Here is a 21,315-nt window from a genome sequence, read left to right as displayed (position 1 = left end):
CATTGCATAACTTCAAGATCACATTTCTTTTGAAACAATGAGAGATGAATACATTTCAAAACATGATGTAGCTCACCCTTAAACACATTGAACTAAACAAAAGCCTCCCGGCGTAATTGGTAATTCTGCATGATGTGAATTTAAAAACAAAGACACCTGTGATCTAATAAAGTTTTATTTTCTTAGAAATGGCCAGTTTCCTGTTTTCTTTTTTTTAATCTTTCTAAGAAAGTATACCCCTTTTTGAATTCCAACTAGCATCTACATAATGGTTATTGAATACTTCACAATATATTAAGTCTAGATGTTATGGTACATGCATACGATTCAGGCTGCATGAGGAGCCACAGTCACCACGATACACGGGGGAGAGAGGGTGGAAAGTGAGGGGGGGAGAGGGGAGGACGGGCGGGGAGGACTGCAGATTGACTCTTACGTTCCAGTTCGAAGGAGCTCTGACGCCTCCTATTGAAACCCTCTCCACAAAACACTGACTGCATCAACTTATAAACATATACACACACACACACACACACACACATACACACAACTTTCACTGTACACAACACACATTTATACACTCACATACACACCTTTATACAAGTGTGGAGCTCCTCCACCTGCCATTGAAGCGAATATACCGGAGAGGGTTGTTAGTGTTTAAATTCTCTTTCACAGAAAGAACTTCACCACTGGGACGTCTGAGTTTCTGCACGTTGCCTTGGAGTCGGGGTTTGGGGAGGAGGGATGCTAACCAAAGAAAAATTATAATAATTATAATAATAATATATAATAAAATAAAAGACATTCAAATACAGTCAACTTTTTGCTTGAAAATACAAAACTACATGAGAAAGCATTGAAATAAAATCCACTGATCAGAACATTTTTTTTTTTTTTTTAAAAAAGCCCAAGTGCTCCATCACACACACACAATCTTTGCTCTTTATCCACACACAACAGAGCAACATCCGTCCATCCGTTGCCTAGTTACAACTGCCTGGACAGCCAATGGGGATGGCAGCTGCGAGGAAGCAGGAAGTCTCTTTGACAGCAGTTCTTGTGAGGAGGAAGAAGAAGTGGGCTGGGAGCCGAGGATTAACACCGGGGGCGGGGGAGGGCATCTTCACGCGCTGCCAACGCGGCGCGGGCCGCCATCGACAGCCCCTCTGCGTAGCCCTTCTCTTCTCATCTTCTTTGTCTACAGACTGCAATAAGAATTACTCGAGTGAGGAATCTCTTGTGGCCGTCCACCCTCAGCTCCACTGCTCCCTCTAGTGGAGACTGCCTCCACTGCAGCGCGTCCGACTGCAGCGGGCAGGAAGCTGCTTCCTCTGCAGCCTCTTTCACCTCGATCCCATCGGAGAGCGCCGCAATCACAGAGTCTCTCTGGGTCCTTATGGCTGCAAGTGGATGTGTGTGTGTGTACGTAACGGTGTGTGTGTGTGTGTTTGTTTGAGTGTGTGTGTGTGTGTGTGTGTGTGTGTGTGTGTGTGTATGGCTGTGTGCAATGTAATGTGTTTATATGCTTATGTGAGAGAGTGTAACTGGACCGGATGCCTTCAGTTATGTTGCAGCGTGTTGGACTCGATGGGCGGCGCCGAGTCATACAGAGTGTCTGTGTCGTGTGTGGGCTCTCCGGCCAGCGTGCACGGGTTGGACAACGTTCCCGCTCCGCAGTCACAGAAAAACCTGAAAGGGGAACAAATATCAGGGGTTATGAACCAGAGTCCCTTCAAAGAATGGAGAGAAAATTTACAAAGCATTTTTTTTTAAATTGTGTTAATATTGAAAAAACTGCAAAAATCATATTTTTCAAACATGAAAAAAAATTGTCAGGAAGGAACCAGAAATGTCTTACCGATCATGCCGTATAAACTCTACATCGTGCCCTTGGTGGCATTTTTTGATGCAGTTTACACAGATGGCGTTCCTATCTGTTGTGTTACAGGTGTGACATCTGGAGAGATAAAAAGACAAAAACGGATTAATTTACATAAAACACAATGAGGGAAATAAAAAGAAAGACAAATATCTAATAATTCATGTTTCAACTAAGAATTAAAAGTGAAAAATGCCCATCACAACTTCCTAAAGCCAGAAGTGACATCTTCAAACCTCTTGTTTTGTCTGACCAACAGTCCAAAGAAATGAAAAGGTATTTATTTAACTGTCACATAAGACGAGGAAAACAACAGCTTGAAGCTGGAACTAGGTAACGTTCGGCATTTTTACTTTCAAATTAACTTTACACAACGATTAATTAATTAATTGACGCACAATATATGGAGAGAGCTTACTTTGATCTTTAACGTTGGATGGCTGTGTGTCTGGCTTCTCTGGTGGAGCTTTCGCTGCAGGGCCGCAGGTTTCCACCTGGCGCTGCTGCACACCAGCTGTGACCGCTCCGTCCTCCGCACGGCGATTGCCTCATTAACATTATGGTTCCCTTATACTGTAGCATTGGGTTTAAAGCCGAAATATTGCCAAATAGGCGCTTTTGCTTTTCGCTTTGACACCAAATCCTCCGCCATCATCTTGTCCGTCAACTTGTCTGCTACTCTGAGCTGAGACTCCGTACGGAGCAGACACTTTCACTTAATAGCATCCGTCTATGTATTAATAACTCGACGCTGATACGCGAAAATTAACTAAATGGGTTTTATTTCTATAAAAAAAAGCAAACCGACGGTGGTGGCGGGAGCTTCATTCGCCAAAAATAACACGTATATTATAGAGATACTTTCACGCTGTGTTCCTGCGAAAAACGGTTTGATTTTGAGACTTGTATTCGCGTTCTCATCATGGCCAACAAAGGTCAAAGTTCATGTACTGTAGGCAAGCACGTTAGAGCGCTTGAATTGTATAGTTTGTCAATAAAGAATTATTTCTGGATGTGTTTGTTAGTCTGTTTTTTTGACTAACCCTTTTCAAGAACATCATATTTCTTTTGAAACAGCGAGTGACGAATACATTTTAAAACATGATGCCACATATAGATAACCTTTTAAAATGTTATTTAGCCTGAATTTAATGAAAGCCTCCCGGGGTTATTGGTAATGCTGCATGATGTGACAAGACACCTGTGATTTAATTAAGTTGTATTTTCTTAGAAATGGCCAGTTTCCTGTTTTTGCCTTTTCTAAGAACCCTTTTTTGAATTCCTAGCATCTACATAATGGTTATTCAATGTAATCTGTGTGTGCCTGAACACGACTACCGCGGCAAGCCTGTGACGCAGTTTACCTGTAGAAGTCGTGCATGGGGTAACTGGTGTAGCTGGAGATCTTGTAGAGGCACTGTCCTCTGCTCACTGCCTTCTCGATGGCATCCTGGTTATTCAGAATCTTATTATCTGACAGAAGAGGGACAGGAAATGTGATTTAGAAAGCAGATAAAAAAAACTGCTTGTGACCAGGCTGAGCAAATCTTTTAACGCCCACAAAGCAGCTAGTTACCTTTCATGGTGACGTTGACCCCCGAGGCCAGAAACAGGCCTCCGAAGCGATTGTTGAAGATCTGGTTGCCCTCCAGCGTGGCGGTGGCGTGGTTGGTGATTTCAATACCTGGAGAAGAAAAAGAAAAGTTTGTCATCAGCACCAAAAAGAGACAGAAACTGAGACGTTATTTGTACTCTTATGAAGTTGGATTTTGGGAAAAAACAAAAAAAGCTAACCTGCAGCGAAGCCGTCAAAAATGCGGTTCTTGCGGAGTATCGGGTGGCTGTTTGTGCTGATCAGCACACCAGCCTGAGCGTTCCTGAAGATGTCGTTCTCTTCCAGGAGTCCTACAGAGGAAAAGATGGGCATGATTCAAACTGTAGATATACAGGAGCCGGTTGTAGTGATCACGTGTGTCCGGGTCAAATTGATCACTATAAGAGGATGATTATTATAACCACATTTTTGTTCATAATTGTCATGGGATGTAACCTCAGTCTGGTCTGTTTAACAAAGTAACATGATTAATTACACAATAATACTTTAGATGAGTAATCCACAACAACAAATGGTTGACGATAGCATGATTATATTGTTAAATTTATTGAATTAAAGTGATAGCTTAACCACGTCATATGATATATATCTGTCTTAATAAAAGTGCTTGTGCATCTCACATGTGGCTTTGACTTAAAACTGAACATTTAGCTCACTTCGTCGAAGATACCGAGATATATATATTGTGTATCGCCATTCAGCCTAAAAAGCTAGCACTAATCCTAATCACTAGCATACACATATCCCAGCCTTCAAACTCAAATTCACAGCTAGTCAGCTGCAAAATGAGTAAAATTTGATGCTTCATCCACAAACTCTCACGTTCTAGAGGTATTCTTTGAATTTCCAGGGTAGAGGCACTTCAGCCACAACTCTGGGGTTTAGTTCTTCTTTTATTATGTGGCTACAGATTGTGTTTAAATACCTCTGCCTCCATTGAAGATACAGATGCCTCCATCTCTGCCGTCGTGAATCTTATTTCGTCTCAGCGTGGGGTTGCTGTCCGTCTTGATCCACACCCCCGCCATGGCGTTGTCAAAGATCTCGTTGTCCTCGATGAAGCCCAGACCTGTTGTGTTAAACAGCAGGATGAAACATGCAAGTACACGTACAATACATACGAGACAAACGTGGTGGCAGAGTGAGAAATACAGACCTGAGTTGTAGACTAAAATCCCTCCGTTCTGGCCTCCCCAGATCTTGTTGCGCCTGATCTTTGGGTTGCTCCCCGTCCTGTCAAGATTTAACAATTCAATATTTGATGAAAGCTTTTACGTAGAATCATCTAGTTTAAAGACGTGTTTCATATTTTGTATGTTCAGTGGACACAATGCTTAAAGGGAGGTTCGTTACCTTATTTGTACACCAGAGTACATGTGATTGTAGATGTCATTGTCTTCCAACACACCGTGTCCGTTGTCGTAGAAATACACGCCAACCTAAAAAAAAAAGTTAGCAACATCACTTCACAACATCGAATGAACACATGAAAAGATAATACATTTATTGAACTAATTTCAAAAATTAGAAAGTTTAAAAAAAACAGTTAGTATTAAGGACAAACTGTTTTGGTACCTGATAAACATCAAGTTATAAAAGTCATTACATACTACCAAAAATAAAAATAGAATAGGGAGGACGGACTTTGTTGTGTTAAGTATGTTAAGTAAGATAACTTACTGAATTGTCTCCCAACATGTTAATGTATATATTTGTTATAAACGGATAATGGTAAAAGCTTCAAAATGTGCTGTTCATTTGTTGCAGACTTCTAGCTCTCTCTGTAACACATGTTATTTCTTTGTAGTTGGTGAAATGTTCTATCTCTCTATATAACTATCCGCTAAATATAGAAATTGCAAAAAATATAATAAATCTTTTTTACCTGTTTGCCACTGTGGATGCGGTTCTTGCGGAGGACAGGAGTGCTGCCTGTAGTCACCCAGACTCCAGCCAGCGTGTTGCTGTAAACCTCATTCTCCTCGATCACCCCCTGGCCTTTTTCGTGCTGAAACACAAAGCAGGATCAGCTGTCAAAAACTTCTGTTGAAGTTTTTATTAAAAACATAAAAAAATTATCTGTACTGGGAAAAGGGGGTTACATATTTAACCAAACTGAAGAGTGTATTTACCACATAGATGCCCCCATGCTGTCCATCGTGGATCTTGTTGTGTCGTACAATGGGGCAGCTGTTGGTTCGGATCTGGATTCCCGCCAAGGCGTTACCATAGATATCGTTACTCTCTATCAAACCCCGTCCATCTCCAAATATGTACACCCCTCCTTGGTTACCGTTGAATATAGCATTTCCCCTGGATATAAAAAAAAAGGAAAGATACAGTCACCATCTTGGAATAAACATGCACATGTTGACATCAAATTTCCTACACAACCATGTATTTTCCCCCATCAATTAGGGCTATCAATCGATTTAAATATTTAATCAAGATGTCCATAGTTAATTGCATATTTTTTAATGGTTCAAAATGTACATTAAAAGGGAGATCTGTCACGTATTGAGTGGACAAATATGCTTGCTTTATGCAAATGCCTGTATATATTTATTACTGGAAATTAACCAACAACACTAAACAATGGCAAAGTGTCCAGAAACCCTCACAGGTACTGCATCTAGCATAAAAACAACACGTGTGTCAGTGTGATGACTTGACTATGACTTGCCCCAAACTGGATGTGATTATCATAAAGTGGGCATGTCTATAAAGGGGAGACTCGTGGGTACCCATAGAACCCATTTTCATTCACATATCTTGAGATCAGAGGTCAAGGGACCCCTTTAAAAATGGGCATGACGTTTTTTCCTCGCCAAAAATTTAGCGCAAGTTTGGAGCGTTATTTAACCTCCTTCCCGACAAGCTAGTATGACATGGTTGGTACCAATGGATTCTTTAGGTTTTTCTAGTTTCATATGATGCCAGTATCTACAGTCTAGCTTTAAAACCGAGCCCGCTACAACCTAAAAATCACAAGTTGCGTTAAAGAAATGAGTGGTGTCAAAACTAATTTGTAATCGTTTGACAGCCCTAGTATCAATATCAGCCATGTTGACCTCCATTGAAATCTAATTTTGCACACAACCGATGCCCAAATAGGCCGTGTCCCTCTATAGGTTTATTACAAAAGCTGTGTGTCCTCACCGTATCGTCGGGTCGCTGTTGGACGTGATCCACACACCAGCGAAGTTATTGGCATAGATTTTGTTCTCGATAAACTGCCCCCGCCCCTTCTCGTGGACGTAGATGCCTCCCGTTTGGCCATGATGGATCTCACAACGCACCACTGTGGGGTTGGCGTAGGCTTTCACCTCAAAGCCTGCTATGCGGTTTCTATGGATGTTGCAGTTCTCAAAGTAACCCTGAAACACAGAATAATAGAAAAATAAGACGCTCTGTGATGTTTCTTCGAGTAAAACGTACGACATGACATAATTGCTGTGTATTTACCATGCCGTGGTCGAAGGTGAACACTCCAACGTCTCGTCCGTGGTGGATGTGGTTACGTCTAATGATGGGATTACCGTGGTTTTTCACCCAAATTCCCGCTAGCGCATTGTTGCTGATTTCATTGTCTTCATAAATGCCCTGAAAACAGACGAGAAGACGTGGAGTCAGAAACCTGTGTGAACATTTGTATGTGCATTTAAAAGGGCTATCTCCTGTACAAAAATAAAAGAGGTAACTTCCTTCTACCTCTGCATAGACTCAAATGAAGCAAATATATTGATTCTGGTATAAAAAAATCCATTTAAAAAATTGTAAAAAAAAACGTGATACATAGGTGAATCGATATTTATTCCCACCCCTAGCTTTTATGACAAACCATTTGTGTTGCTATTGAGGAGGAAAAGTCATTTTTACCTGTGCGTGATCGGTGATGTACAGTCCTACGTTCTCACAGTCACTGATGTTGCAGTGTTTGATGGTTGGACACGCTCCCTGGCCGCTCACACACACAGCTGAACCCACTAAACACAGAAAGTAAAACAAAAGCGTCACACTACAGTAGGGCGGCAAGTAATGGTCACTTCCATTATCAAATAACCAACATCATACAAAAAAATCATCATCATGTCATATTATTGGGGTACATGCCGAGAGGTTGAAGAGCATTGTTAACTGTAAATGAGTTGTTTTGAAATACTGTCTTCCACAAAATTACAAATATACATTACTATCTTATATTTACTTATCTTTATATTTATTTTAACTGCACTATTTAAAGCCTTAGATTATTATTTTGCTTTTACTTTTACTTGTAGGATTTCCACTTTTATATATACATATTTTATGAGCATTGTTGAAGGAACCTGAGACCAAAGATAATCATTGACAAATGACAAATCAAGAACCTTGAACCCTTGATGGAAACGAAGCGTCAGTACACGAGAGGTTGTGTTATACCACGCAATACTGGCACAGATTTTTTCCTACATTTCCTATTGCTGCAACCCGAGAACCCAAAAGAACAAGAGAACATGTCATAATAATAGTTGTTGCCAAAAAAAAATACTGCTCCAGGGTTTTTTTTGGTTTTCAGTCCAAGTCCCAAAAGACAAATTTAGTCTCTCATCCTGGGACATAATGAACACACGGATCATTTAGTGATGTACCACAATTAGGGACACTGTGTTTCTAATTCTAACCATAGTAAACCATGTCTCTAAACTGTTATAATACAGGAGTACACATTAACATATACACCTGTATAATATTATGTAAAATAATACAAGACCCCTGAAGTAAATGCTACTTTTGTGAAGCTAATGTTGCATCTGTCAACTTTGTTGTTGTTGTTGTTTTTTAGGGCTGTACAGGTGTTCATTATGGCTGTATTGGCAAGAATCTAGTGATACGATACGCATCATGATTCGGGATGTGCATTCCAAGCAAAAATACTATTTGAAAATCACTGGGAATTAGTCGATTATTTATCAAAAATCGCCACATAGTTTTAAAACTGTCATCTTTGTCTTTTACAAAGCAACAATATACCTAATAATAGCCTAACAATAAAACTTATATGGCACAAAAATCTGAATAAATGAAGTAATTGGCAAAAAAAACGGCGACAGTACTGCATATCTCGCTGTTGAGCCAATCCTCATCACAGCAGGGAAAATTCCTTCACAGTGACAGCTAAAAGAAAACGTCGCAGTGCACCCTGACACTACTTTCTGTTTCAGTATACGTTGTTACGTTGGAGCAGAAGAGTCAGAGGGCTGAAGATAGATTACAACACTTCTACCTAGCAGTCGGAGGTTTAAACACAAAATGAGCCACTGTCTGCCACGAAACATTGCATGTTAACTATTAATTAAAATCAACAGTGTTTTTGAGAATCGATACAGTATCACAAAACATAATATTGCAGTACTCAAGTGTATTGATATTTTCTAGTGTTCATGTCATTGTGTCCTCCCCCAGTAACAAGTGGTCGGCGTGTGCGTTTACCTGTGCATGTGGAGCGGATGATGCAGTGGTCGATGTTGGGGCTGCAGTTGACTGTGATCTCCAGACAGTGGTGGGCGTTGTGGTGCTGCGCTGACTTGTCATCAGGATTAAACTGAGGAGAGAAGAGCAGCAGAGGTCAGACAGAGGCTGCGCTTACTGACAAACACATCAAGCTTCTTTTCCACCCACCACATCCACACTGGACTCTCGCTACTGGAGGCAACAGTGACACTAATACATGTAGCTGGTAACAGGATATAACCAGGAAACTGATTTCTTACACCACGAGGAAAAAAGAATAATCAGTACTAGGAGTGCCGTGATATACCGGCATTGACGATAACTGTGATATTTAAAAATGAAATATTGATATGTTAATAATACACACATGATAATATTGTGTAAATAATCAAACATCATTTTCATAATCGAATAAGCGGTCTGATCAAGTTTTTAAGAAAACAAGTCTAAATTCTCTGATTCCAGCTTCTTAAATGTGAATATGTTCTGGTTTCTTTACTCCTCTATGACAGTAAACTGAATGTATTTGAGTTGTGGACCAAACAAGACATTTGAGGACATCGTCTTGGACTTTAGGAATCACTGATCCACATTTTTCACCATTTTCTGACATTTTATAGACCAAAGAACTAATCGATTAATCGAGAAAATAATCAACAGATTAAATCGACAATGAATATAATCGTTAGTTGCAGCCCTAGTTCACGATTTATATTATAACCATCTAGCTTTTATTTAAAAAAAATATCCAACAACTGATCAGCAAACCAATCTGAAGAGGAAAACAAGAGGATGAAGTAGCGTAGAGCTGTACCAATATCAGGCCATTATTAACTTCATTACTTACTATATTATCATCTATACAGTTCTATACAGCAAAACATATTTTATATTATGGTCAAAATGTCCTTTTCCAATCTTCAAAACTGCAGAGACAAATTTTCTAGTTGACAACACAATTTCATTTTGTTATCAAGAGACCATGAGCATCGTTACAAGGTTTGTTGTTCGCCTCATTTTCCGAAACCCAGGAGTCTCCATTTGGGAGATAATAATCATTTTAACCTCAACTATGAATAAATAATAAATTATAGACTAAGCTGGACTTTTCCACTGTGAATACACAGCTTAACAGAGGAGCCCTGTGATGAGACTATAAAACAAAGCCAATGTAAGAGGTGAAATCGAGGGAAAGGGGAGATGTTTGTTTACCTTGATGGTCATGTATCCCACATAGGCGTCCTCTGAGCCCTCCATGAAGACAAACGTTGAGTCTCTAGTATTCTCTATCACCACCTTGTCTGCTACTTTACCGGGAGCTGAGGGGAAAGCAGAGAACACTCATTAACACCCTCATACATATGGACATAAACACCGCTGAGTGTATCCCATCTTAAGAGAGATATTGATTGCATGCGGCACAAGAATCTACTTTCCAGTGAAGGAAACATGCTTACCTGCACCAATCATGGTGATGGGGGACTCTATATAAATCCACTCATCTGTATAGATGCCGGAGTGGACGAAGATTAGACCGTCAAAGTGAGCCTCTTGTACTCCACCCAGCGCATCCTCAATGGTGTCATAATACTGCAGGAGAAAAGGTACAAACACTTTCAGGCAGAATGTAAACACAACAACAATTCATCACCAGGCAGTTTGGAAAAGCAAGCAGGTGTTTACATTAGCTGTGCTGCTTTGCATAAATGTCGGTGTGATGGCTAATGAAATAAATCCTGGAGGATTTCTCATTTAACTATGACTTACCAGCATGTTCTCTCTGCCTTTGTATCTGCCGGGGTTACTGTAGAAATGCTCAGCAAAGCCTGGTTTTACGTGAGCACCTTTGTACTGCAACACAGAAAACACCAAAGTCAAGTTTCTGGTGATCACACCAAACATTAACATGGTCCCCACACAACCTAGGTATGACACTAACCTAACTTTTGACGCAATGATGTTGTTTATATAGGTGCAGTGCGTTTTTTTTATTATGGAAAATACAGCGCAATTTGAATGTGCTACACAAGAGGGTACCACGAAAAGCGACATAGGCTACATCCATACTAATATGTTTTAAGACGCATAACTTTTGCTACGTTTATGCCTAACGTCCACACTACTATGGCGTTTTGAGCCCCTAAAACAGAGACGTTTGAAAACGCTGCTGACCCCGTTTTAGTTTTAAAACTCCAGGGTTGTGTTTTAGTCGAGACGGGTAGAAACGGAAACCTTTATAAACGATGATGCAGACACCCACGTTCTCTTCTTGATTGGGTCTCATCAGTCATGACGTGTCCTTCCCTCATACTCGTGTGTTATTTTCAGTAACAGCTCCAAAGCGTCGTCGGTCCAGACAAAGAAATCTCTGGTCTTACTTTTCGCCATTGCTGTTCTTCCTTCGTAGTATATTCTGTAACTAAATAACCAACCGCGCTGCTTCTTGTTTACACTGGCACGCACATGCCCAGTTTACGTGAATGGTCATGCGATGCGTTTTCAGGCGTGACCTTATTGAAAGCAATGTGTACTTGTGACCCCTTGTTGCATGTCTACTGGCTATAAACACTTCAACCGCAGAGTTTTTTCCCCCTGAAGAGGTAAAATGTTCCAACAAGTCACTGCAAAAAAGGGCAAAAGCCTGAAAAAATAAATCTAATTTTGTGTAGCAGAAATATGTTTTTCCTGGTTCCTGTCCAGTTCACCATCCTGCAACCCTCCAACCCCAAATTAGGAACCACTGGCGTCCACAGAACAGTATATGCAAAGGTAGATTTCAGAGTGGATTGCAATAGATACACAGAAAAAACACAGCACTCTTTGATTTCTAGACATCACAATTAAAAGCCCCTAACAGTAAGAGGTAGGGCTCCTGCAAAAACTAAAGAGTCAAGTGATCAATATAAAAAAAAAACGCAATCAATGACTCATTTTCACTTTATATTATAATTAATAAAGCAAAAATGTTTGCGTCCAATTAGCCTGAGGAGCTTAGACAATGTTTAGTTTGAGAGAAACCCTGGATTGACATAATTAGATAATGAGATGCACTGACATAGCCTTAGAACAACTTTGTGGTCACATGTACACGTTGCACCGCATTCATTATGAGACTAAACTTCTAAGAAATACTTTAAAAAAAAAAAGAAAAAGCAGAAGAGGAGTTTTGAGAGCTACTGGTCAAAATAAAACGCTGACCAAAATTTCCTCGAAACAAAGACACAAAGGAACAGCGTAAAAAATTCTGAGTAGTTTGTTGGTGTTACCAGAAAATAACAAATACAGTCGATGTTGTGGTAATAGAATATATAAATAGAATAAGGGCACGAAAAGCAAGCAAGGTGCAGTGATGTGTTCTGTCTCTCTCCTCCCTCCATTCAGTACCGGGGACAGCGCTGTGCAGCCCTATGCAAATAGCCTAAATGTAGCAGTGGCGCCGGGTCCAAGTTAATGTCCTATGCAAAGAAATGTTGACGGTACACGCGGAAGACATTATTTATGACGGTGCTAATTAGTTTGAATATTGACTAGTGCACGCTCAAAACATGCCGGTTCACAACGGGCTGAATGTTTGGCCTGAGGTGTTGATGCTTGCATCTTTCTCGAGAACCGCTCATACAAACAACTTCACTCGACACTGAGCTTCCTCGGGTCCTCAGCAATACATCCGCCATGACATAGTTATGTCACACACACAAGTCGTAGCTTGTGGTCAGAAACTCTGGTGAAATACACACTGGTTCACGGGAAAAAAAAAACACCAGGGGCTGACTTTACCATTAGGCAAGATAGGCAACACCACTGAACCCTGAAATAACTTACAAAAGGCCCCCAAAGCATGTAAAAAAGCCACTCAACTGTATACTTCTTCATAGGAATATATTGTGGTACTACATTTGCCTGACAGAGAAATGTTACTGGTTATATCACAAAATCTAACCAATAAAATATGATGCATTATTATTCATTAAACTATCCAGCATCATATTAGAATTGAAAGCTCCACCTTGAACAGTAAATTTAAGTACAATGTGCTGATATACCTCTCTTTCACTCTTCACTTGAAGTAAACATTTGAATGCCGGACTTTTGCTGTGTGTTAATAGTTTTACTATTAATAGTAAATAGATTTACTTCAGAAAGTTTTGGGTAGGCCTACTTCTTCTACCACTAACAATACCAACATTCCCAGTTAGAGAGAGGGAAAAGTAAAGCAAGACAACATTTGCTTTGGCCCCAAAATCACTAAATCCGCCCCTGAAAAACACACCCAAGTCGCGGTTACTCGCTGTCAGAAACATCGGTGAAATTCACTTAGCAGAGGTAATTTCCAAATAGGCGTACTATTCGCTTGCTTTGACATTACCACTGTGGTTATAAAGTACAGCATAGATTTAATTAGTGGAGGTATTTTGCTAATGGTGTAGTGTTATCAGTTAGTATAAAATCTGACACCGGGGAAATACCATCTTACTCGCGGGGGAAAAACACACCCAAGTTGCGGATTACTCGCGGTCACACCGGTGAAATACACTCTGGTTCGATTCTGCTTCCATTTGGCTATCCGCTCGTGTTGACTCCAGGGAAATTAAAGAGTTTGGTTTTAAAGTGAATGGCAGTCAATGAGCCCTGAAGCCCCGCCCCTGCTGCTGCACAGAGCGCTGTTCACTTATTTGGCCAAAGTTCATTAATATTGTTGCATGTCCAAATTGCACTAAATTCGACAAAGCCCTCCCTTGGGTCCCCAGCAATACACCCGCCAAATGTGAAGTAGATTGGATGAGCAGTTCTTGAGATTTGCGAAGGACATACAGACAGACCGTATTCATTGCATTACAGTTAGATTTAATACTACTGCTACTAATAATAATAATTTAATACATTAATGGGAATACAGGTTAAATATCATCTTGACATTGGCTATTGGCGATCGCTCTGAACATCGTCTATCGACACAACCCTAAATCCTAAGTGCTTATCCATGTTATATAGTGATAGCTATGCTTCCATTTCTCTCTGTACATATTTCAAAAATAAATATACAGACTTTCTAAAGTGTGTGTGCAAAGTGTTTTAACATTACGGGCACTCTTTTCCCCAGGTCGGCTATTATTACCCTGGTGAGAGGCAAGGATTTTATTGCAGGGCTATATATGACTTTTCAGATCTGCACATTGTATTTTTTTAATATATAGAGAGAAAAATGTAAGGAGTCAATAAAATAAACCAAGTCTGTGCAAAGATATCGATACTCTTCAGAGAGCACTTTCTTCTTCATGGTTAAACAACACACAAAAAACTGTGAGGACTTACCAGCTGTTGGAAGCTCTCCTTCCAGGGGTTCGGGTGTTCATGCTCCTCGGGGCTGACTTGGTAGAACCTGCCGGGCTCAGGGTGCATCATGGGACGCGTGTACTCAAACACCTCCATGTACAGACGCTTCCTAGAATATTAAATACCACATAAAATTAATTTCAGTTGTTTGCCTTTTAATGAAAAGACAAGTTTCCTTCTCTTCAGCAGCACTGACCATAGGATGGGGTCGTTGGCTAGCTGGCTGAATCTCTTGCAGACACAAGCTGCCTGACAGAGGTCCTGTTCCAGTAAGTAGGAGAAGATCTTCAAAACAACCTCATCTGGAAGCTTCTGCTGCAGATATTGCTCTGCTGGGGCTGCTAAAAAAACACACAAATACACACACGCAGTCACAATGTAAGCTTTAGGAAAAAATATTTTCACTCCAAGCACATTAATCTATGGAGTCATGCTATTTAATGGATTGCAAAATAACAAGATTTACCAGCGCACACAGAAAAATCAATATAGATTCAAAAAAAAAAGGGAGAAAAAAAAAGCTGACACTCTCCTTGCCACCGCTGTGGAGATTAAACACACACCTGGCAGGTCGTGGCTCTTACCGGACACTCGTGCCCGCTTGGCTCGATGGCCAAAGGCCTCTGTTGATGAAGTGGAAGCTCCCTGTAAAAGAGGGGAATAGGATATCAACTTCACGCCAAGATGCAGCACTAAGTAATGAACTGGAAAATGTAATGCTCTGTCACAAAATCATTGCTCTGTCAAAGGAGGACACAATCAATCAGCAATTCTCTCTTATTCACACACGTAAAGCTGCAGTGGGTAGAAATGGAGCAAATATGATTAAGAAAAGTTATTTTTATAAAACGGGCACTATATCCTGACAGTAGTGCATGAGACAGGTAATAAAAAAAAAAAAAAAAAAAAAAATCATGCGCCTGTGTCCTCCGGTGCTCCTAATGGCATCTGCGAGATTTCACAGACCGGAGGAAAACAACCAATCAGAGCCGAGCTGGAGCCTTGCCTTCTCTGAGCAGCTGTCAATCACTCGCAAACTCCGATCAAAAATTTGAAAGTTTGTGACCTCGTCAACCATGTTGAGATCAGTTGAGGAAATACCAAGCACCACCCACCAGCCGGAGAAAACTTTCTCATCTTACAGCTAAACAGTGCACTACAAGATATTTCTGAAAACATTTGAGGTGAGAAATAGGCATTACAGTAACAGAATATTGATTCATATTTGATCAGCGCTGCCTAATTTGACCGTTTGATCGGAGTTCACGAGTGACTGACAGCTGCCTCCGTTGAATTAACAGCCAATAGGAACGCTCGCTCTCTGAAATGACCTGCGATTGGCCAAAGTCTCCCATCACGGGCTACATTTTTCTAAAGCCAGAAGTCTAGTTATCTCTCAGAGCACTTGAATTACAATATGCTGTAAGGTTATTATGGCATTTTTTGACCCCAATGATGCCAAAATCATTTTGCCTACTGCAGCTTTAAGTCTGTAGCCATGCACACTGCACACTCAAAAAAAAAAGAAGCACTTTAATGTTTCAGTCTAACCTCCATTGGGCCCTTGCTGGGGCAGGCAGAGGCGGTGGCAGAGGCAGCAGCGGTTCTCTTGGGAAGCAGGGTCTTGCGTCGAAGCTGGTAGGGACTGTTCTGAGCTCCTGGACCGGACTCCTCAATAGCCATCTCTGCTGCAGCTGCTGCAGGAGCCTCCTCATCTGGGACGGAAAAAGGAAAACAGATTTCCTATACATACATATAGCACTTTTCTCAAGAGGCACTACAATGCACAAAGCTGCAGTATAGGGCAAGGCCATGCAATTATATATATATATATATATATATATATATATATACTTGCCCCTAACGTCTGCGGCGTCTTTTTTTTTGGACTGCCATTTTTTGGGGTGTAACATTAACAAAAACATTAGCTAGCCCCCCCCCAAAGCTACAAGAGGGCCAAGATCAGCTGTGATCAGATGATATATGGCGGATGCATTCATTGTTTTTTGTGTGCTCGGAGCTGTTTTTTAAAGTAACCAGCAGATTGAGCCCACATCCCCTTCCTTGTTGTAAATATAAAAAGGGTAGAGTAATTTCTCTTTTGCTCAACTCCAGTAATTGCAGCAACAAACATTTTGACACCTTTAATTCTCCTCATCATTAATGACACAATAGTGTGCATTCAATGCACAAAGCTACAGTATAGGGCAAGGCCATGCAATTTTATATATATATATATATAGATATAGATATCTATATATATATATATATATATATATATATATATATATAGATATCTATATATTTATATATTTATATTTATATTTATATATATATATATATATGAGAGTCATTTCTCTTTTGCTCAACTCTAGTAATTGCAGCAAACACTTTGACACTTTAATTCTCCTCATCATTAATGACACAATAGTGTGCATTCAATGCACAAAGCTGCAGTATAGGGCAAGGCCATGCGATTTTATATATATTTATTTATTTATATATATATATATATATATATATATATATATATATATATATATATATATATATGAGAGTCATTTCTCTTTTGCTCAACTCCAGTGATAGCAGCTTTGACACTTTAATTCTCCTCATCATTAATGACACAATAGTGTGCATTCAGCTCACATGCAGTATTGCACACACTGCGCAGGCTAAACAGACAGACATGGGGTAAAATAGTTGGTAAAGGCAGACAAAGGTTAGTGATTGATAATGGCAGATGCAACCCCCCTGCAGCCACACAAATCGTGCAGCCTAGTCATTTAACACAGCTGATATATGAAGGGATATATGTATGCATTTGTCTCTGGTGGTGTTGCAGACTCTGCTGTCAGAAATAAGGCCCACAGATCAGATCTAGACGTGCAGGCTAATGGCTACAAAACTGAACTGCGTAGCTGGCAAATCCGCGGTGTAAACAAATGGAGCTAGCAGAGCTGGAGAGAACAAGGAAGGGGATGTGGGTTCAATCTGCTATTAAAAAACAAGTGAATGCATCCACAATATATCATCTAGTCACAGCTGATCTTGGCCCTTCTTGTAGCTTTGGGCTTGCTAATGTTTTTGTTAACGTTACACCCCAAAAAATGGCAGGCAGTCACAAAAAAAAAAAAAAAAAAAGGACGCCGCAGATTTTTTTTTTACACCCTCTGAATCGTTTAGTGACAGCTGGGAATGCGACGGCCGAGAAACACACACAGATTGTGTCTGTGGAGAGCTCCATTTTAAATACCTGAATATACACATTATTAACAGTTTAATGTACATACGCATTAAGGGCGAAACAACCAACCCCCCCAACCTCCATATAAACCTGCTTGAGCTAAGCTAAGTTAGCTAGTCTCAATCAGTCAAGCCAAACAAAGCGCGGCCTGGCCTAAACCACAGAGCCTCGGTGTTTCCTGCTCACCAACGGCTGCTTCTGTAGATTTGAAAACGGGTCACGCGTTTACCGTTAACCAGCTTCACGCGGCTTATATAAGTAGCCAACCGCCGCGGCCTAGCTTACCTCTGTTATCCCCGTTGTTGCGTTCGGGCTGCACCGGGCGCGGCCTCGACACTCGCCTGGGTCTCCTGTTGGTGGCTCTGACGGAGTTCATCTGGTTTGATAAATAGACTAAGCTAATGATGCTAAATTTAGCCCCTTTAGACCCAAACTAACACCCGCGAACAGCCCGCTTTGTTTCCCCAGGACACTCTGAGATGATTGCGATCAGAAACCCGCTGGTATTTGGGGTGTAAATCGCTTATTTCTCTTCCCCCCGTATGTCGCTGCTCGGTGCCAGCTCCGTCTCAGTCGGTAGCAGGAGGAGCCATTAAACACACACGGGAAACAATCGCGAGAGAAGAAAACAGCAGAGTGGCCGCTCGACCAATCAGATCGGGCGTTCTGTAATGTCCTCCTGTAGCAGCCAATCAGGAGCTTCGTTTCAAGACAAAACCTTTCTGTTGGGGTTCGGGATCGGTCAAGCGTCGATTTTTATCAATAGTAATGCTAAAAATAATAATAATGCTAAAAATAATGCACTTTTTATATTGTCATAAATACATAAAGGTTATGTAATAAAAATAATAATAATGCTAAAAAAATGTATGTTTTATATTGTTATAAATACATAAAGGTTATGTAATAAAAAAATTAATAATGCTAAAAATAATGCATGCTTTATATTGTTATAATACATAAAGGTTATGTAATAATAATAATAATAATGCTAAAATAAAGCATGTTTTATATTGTTATAAATACATAAAGGTTATGTAATAATAATAATAATAATAATGCTAAAACTAATGCACGTTTTATTTTTTCATAAATATATAAAGGTTATGTAATAAAAATAATTATAATATTATAATAATAATAATAATAATAATGCTAAAACTAATGCACATTTTATATTGTCATAAATACATAAAGGTTATGTAATAATAATAATAATTATTATATTAATAATAATAATAATAATAATAATACAAATAATGCACATTTTATATTGTCATAAATACATAAAGGTTATGTAATAATAATTATTATTATATTAATAATAATAATAATAATAATAATAATAATAATAATGCTAAAAAATAATGCACATTTTATATTGTCATAAATACATACATTTTATGTAATAATAATATAAATAATAATTATTTTAATAATGATAATAATGTTAAAAATAATGCACACTCACATTGGATCAGAGACATTATGTCCTGTATGAATTTAGAGAAAATCCGTTATACCACCCGGGGAACAGAGAGTACATTTTACAAAGTATGGGGCCCCTTTTTGTCATTTTTTGAGAAACCCACTACAGTAATCTCTGAGTAGCCAGTAGTAGTATCTTCTTTTTCCTTTTTTAAATTTTATTTTATTTATTTATTCATTATTATCATTATTATTTTTATTATTATAATTTTTTTTCTTCTATTATTATTATATATGTATATATGTATATGTATATGTATGTATAAATAGAATAAACATCTAAAAGCCCTTTAAAAGTTAATTTTATGATTATGAAACAATTAAGAGGGAAATTCAACGATTTGTTTGTCATTATTTTTTATTTTGAGTCATTTAAATACAAATTTAATTAATCAGTTTATAATTCAAATTCATAATGTATCAATGTGACCCCTAGAGTAAAATTAAAATGTTAAAGTAAAATCTAAAAACCCTTTAAAAGTTAAATTCTGATGATTCTATTCAAAATTTAAAGTATCAATTAATGATTTTAACGGAATAATTATCAGGGATATTGAATGATTTTTTGTCATTATGTTTTTTATTTAAATACAAATTTAATGAATCAATTTATGCTCAAAATTTAGAATGTATCAATGAGACAGGTAGAGTAAAATTAAAATTTTAAAGTAAAATCTAAAAGCTCTTTAAAAGTTAATTCTATTCAAATTTGATGCAGGGAAATTGAATGATTTTTTTAATTTATTTTTTTTATTTTGAGTCATTTAAATACAAATTGAATTAATCAATTTATGATTAAAAGAATATATTAATGTATTAATGAATTAGATTTAAACACTGAAAAAGCCTATAGCCTACTTATTTAAGTGGATATAAATCACTTTAATAAACAATTAGTATCATTTCATGTAATTGGACCACCAGATGGCATTGTTTGGCTGCAAACGATTAGGCTATAATCTCACAGTACAGCATTACTGAGACTGTTTTGTTGCATTGTTACAAGGTTTTATCTGGCGTTTATTTTTCTTTTTTTTCTTTTGACACATTATTTTTCTGTTCGGGAAAAAAACTTTACATGTAAGAGCTCTTGCCCCACTTTTAAATATTCAACAAAAACAGCGATTGATCATTTTTATTGATGTATAAGTACTCCATTACAAGTAAAAGTCATTCATTTAAAGTCTTACTTAAGTAAAAGTACCGATACCACAATGTATACTATTTGAAACATGTGGGGGGACCAAACTAGAACAGCTACTAGTTTAACTTTTAACGAAATCGTATTTTAGAAACTGATCATATGTTTGTTTTTTTGTAACAAATAACTATATCTGACAAATAAATGTAGTAAAAAAGTACAATATTTCCCTCTGAAATGTAGTGGAGTAGAAGTATAAAGTAGCATAAAATACAAATACTCAAAAAAAGAACACATACCACAAAGTTGTACTTAAGTACAGTACTTGAGTAAAAGTATTTTTCACTGGAGACTTTAAAGATCGTCAGCACTGCATGTGCTTTATTGTCTGCAAGAGCAGGTGAGGAGAAGGGGAGATTATTTCCAATCCTGAACTGCAAAGCAACAGCTGTATCAGCCTTTCTCTGAAATAACATTACTGCAGACAGCATCAGTGATGTAATCTTGTATGTAACCGTTTGTTTTTTGACATAATAGTCATGGTTTGATGTATGAAATGCATGTTATGAAAGAATGGCACCCAGCTGTGAAGAGAATAGCACATTTTATTCTGTTAAATGTATGTTTTTCACACTGAACTGCTGTAAAAGTGTGCTTTCACTATCACTTATAGTGCCTGTTGAGAGGGTGACTTTAAATATGTTGATGTTCACAGCTGAATGGACCACAACAGAGCACAATAAATCCTGCATCAGTAGCTCCACCTGCTGGTTAAAGAGTATAAATGCACTCACACATTCAATGTTGGCATGTAGGAGGCAGTGTATCCATATCAATGAGACGGACTCAGATTCCTTCGTGCAGCTGCAGCCTTGAAACCCCGGGTCGCTCGCTTCTGAGTGTGCTTTATCTAGCTGCCATATCCATCCTCCTGTAATAAGCAGAAAGAGCAGCAGCTGTGTCGTCTCCCCACCCTGGCATGCAGAGCAGAGGTCGGTGGGGGTCACTCTGTCCTTGAAAGCTTCGGATGCTCTGAAGGACAGCATTTCTAGATAAAGACAGCTCAATTTAATGTGTGTTTTCCTTTTGTTGCTGCTCCTCGTGCACTCACATTC

The 21,315-nt window shown here is 38.8% G+C and overlaps 1 protein-coding gene across 5 annotated transcripts; it reads right to left on the bottom strand.

Moving 5' to 3' along the window:
- Window positions 1-159: 159 nt before the first annotated feature.
- On the bottom strand, window positions 160-21,192 carry fbxo11b (F-box protein 11b). 5 transcript variants are annotated; one of them, XM_037753978.1, is made up of 22 exons: window positions 20,995-21,192; window positions 15,876-16,039; window positions 14,888-14,969; window positions 14,521-14,665; window positions 14,304-14,433; window positions 10,758-10,841; window positions 10,448-10,580; window positions 10,203-10,309; window positions 8,970-9,081; window positions 7,377-7,483; window positions 6,963-7,100; window positions 6,657-6,874; window positions 5,630-5,810; window positions 5,383-5,505; window positions 4,851-4,936; window positions 4,654-4,730; window positions 4,423-4,566; window positions 3,677-3,787; window positions 3,459-3,566; window positions 3,247-3,355; window positions 1,862-1,960; window positions 160-1,692 (listed from the first exon to the last, which is right to left on the bottom strand). In XM_037753978.1, the coding sequence occupies exons 1-22, from the start codon at window positions 20,996-20,998 to the stop codon at window positions 1,563-1,565; spliced, it is 2,592 nt and encodes an 863-aa protein (XP_037609906.1). In that variant the 5' UTR covers window positions 20,999-21,192; the 3' UTR covers window positions 160-1,562. The 5 variants fall into 5 exon arrangements, with proteins under 5 accessions (XP_037609906.1, XP_037609903.1, XP_037609904.1 ...); XM_037753975.1 differs by lacking the exon at window positions 20,995-21,192 and adding an exon at window positions 17,857-18,175 and having other exon boundaries at window positions 14,521-14,662; XM_037753976.1 differs by lacking the exon at window positions 20,995-21,192 and adding an exon at window positions 17,857-18,175 and having other exon boundaries at window positions 14,909-14,969.
- Window positions 21,193-21,315: the final 123 nt, after the last annotated feature.

Source organism: Sebastes umbrosus, chromosome 20, assembly GCF_015220745.1.
Source record: "Sebastes umbrosus isolate fSebUmb1 chromosome 20, fSebUmb1.pri, whole genome shotgun sequence".
Taxonomy (NCBI): domain Eukaryota; kingdom Metazoa; phylum Chordata; class Actinopteri; order Perciformes; family Sebastidae; genus Sebastes; species Sebastes umbrosus.
The sequence above is the reverse complement of the archived record's forward strand: the minus strand, read 5'-3'. Positions and strand labels throughout refer to the sequence as shown.

Excerpts from the sequence above, each read along its gene's own strand:
- fbxo11b (XM_037753974.1), bottom strand. The coding sequence starts at position 17,947 with ATGAACTCCGTCAGAGCCACCAACAGGAGACCCAGGCGAGTGTCGAGG. Across the intron at positions 14,970-15,875 it reads CCAGCAAGGGCCCAATGGAG|GGAGCTTCCACTTCATCAAC; the intron begins GTTAGACTGAAA and ends CCTCTTTTACAG. Across the intron at positions 4,937-5,382 it reads GCATCCACAGTGGCAAACAG|GTTGGCGTGTATTTCTACGA; the intron begins GTAAAAAAGATT and ends TTTTTTTTTTAG.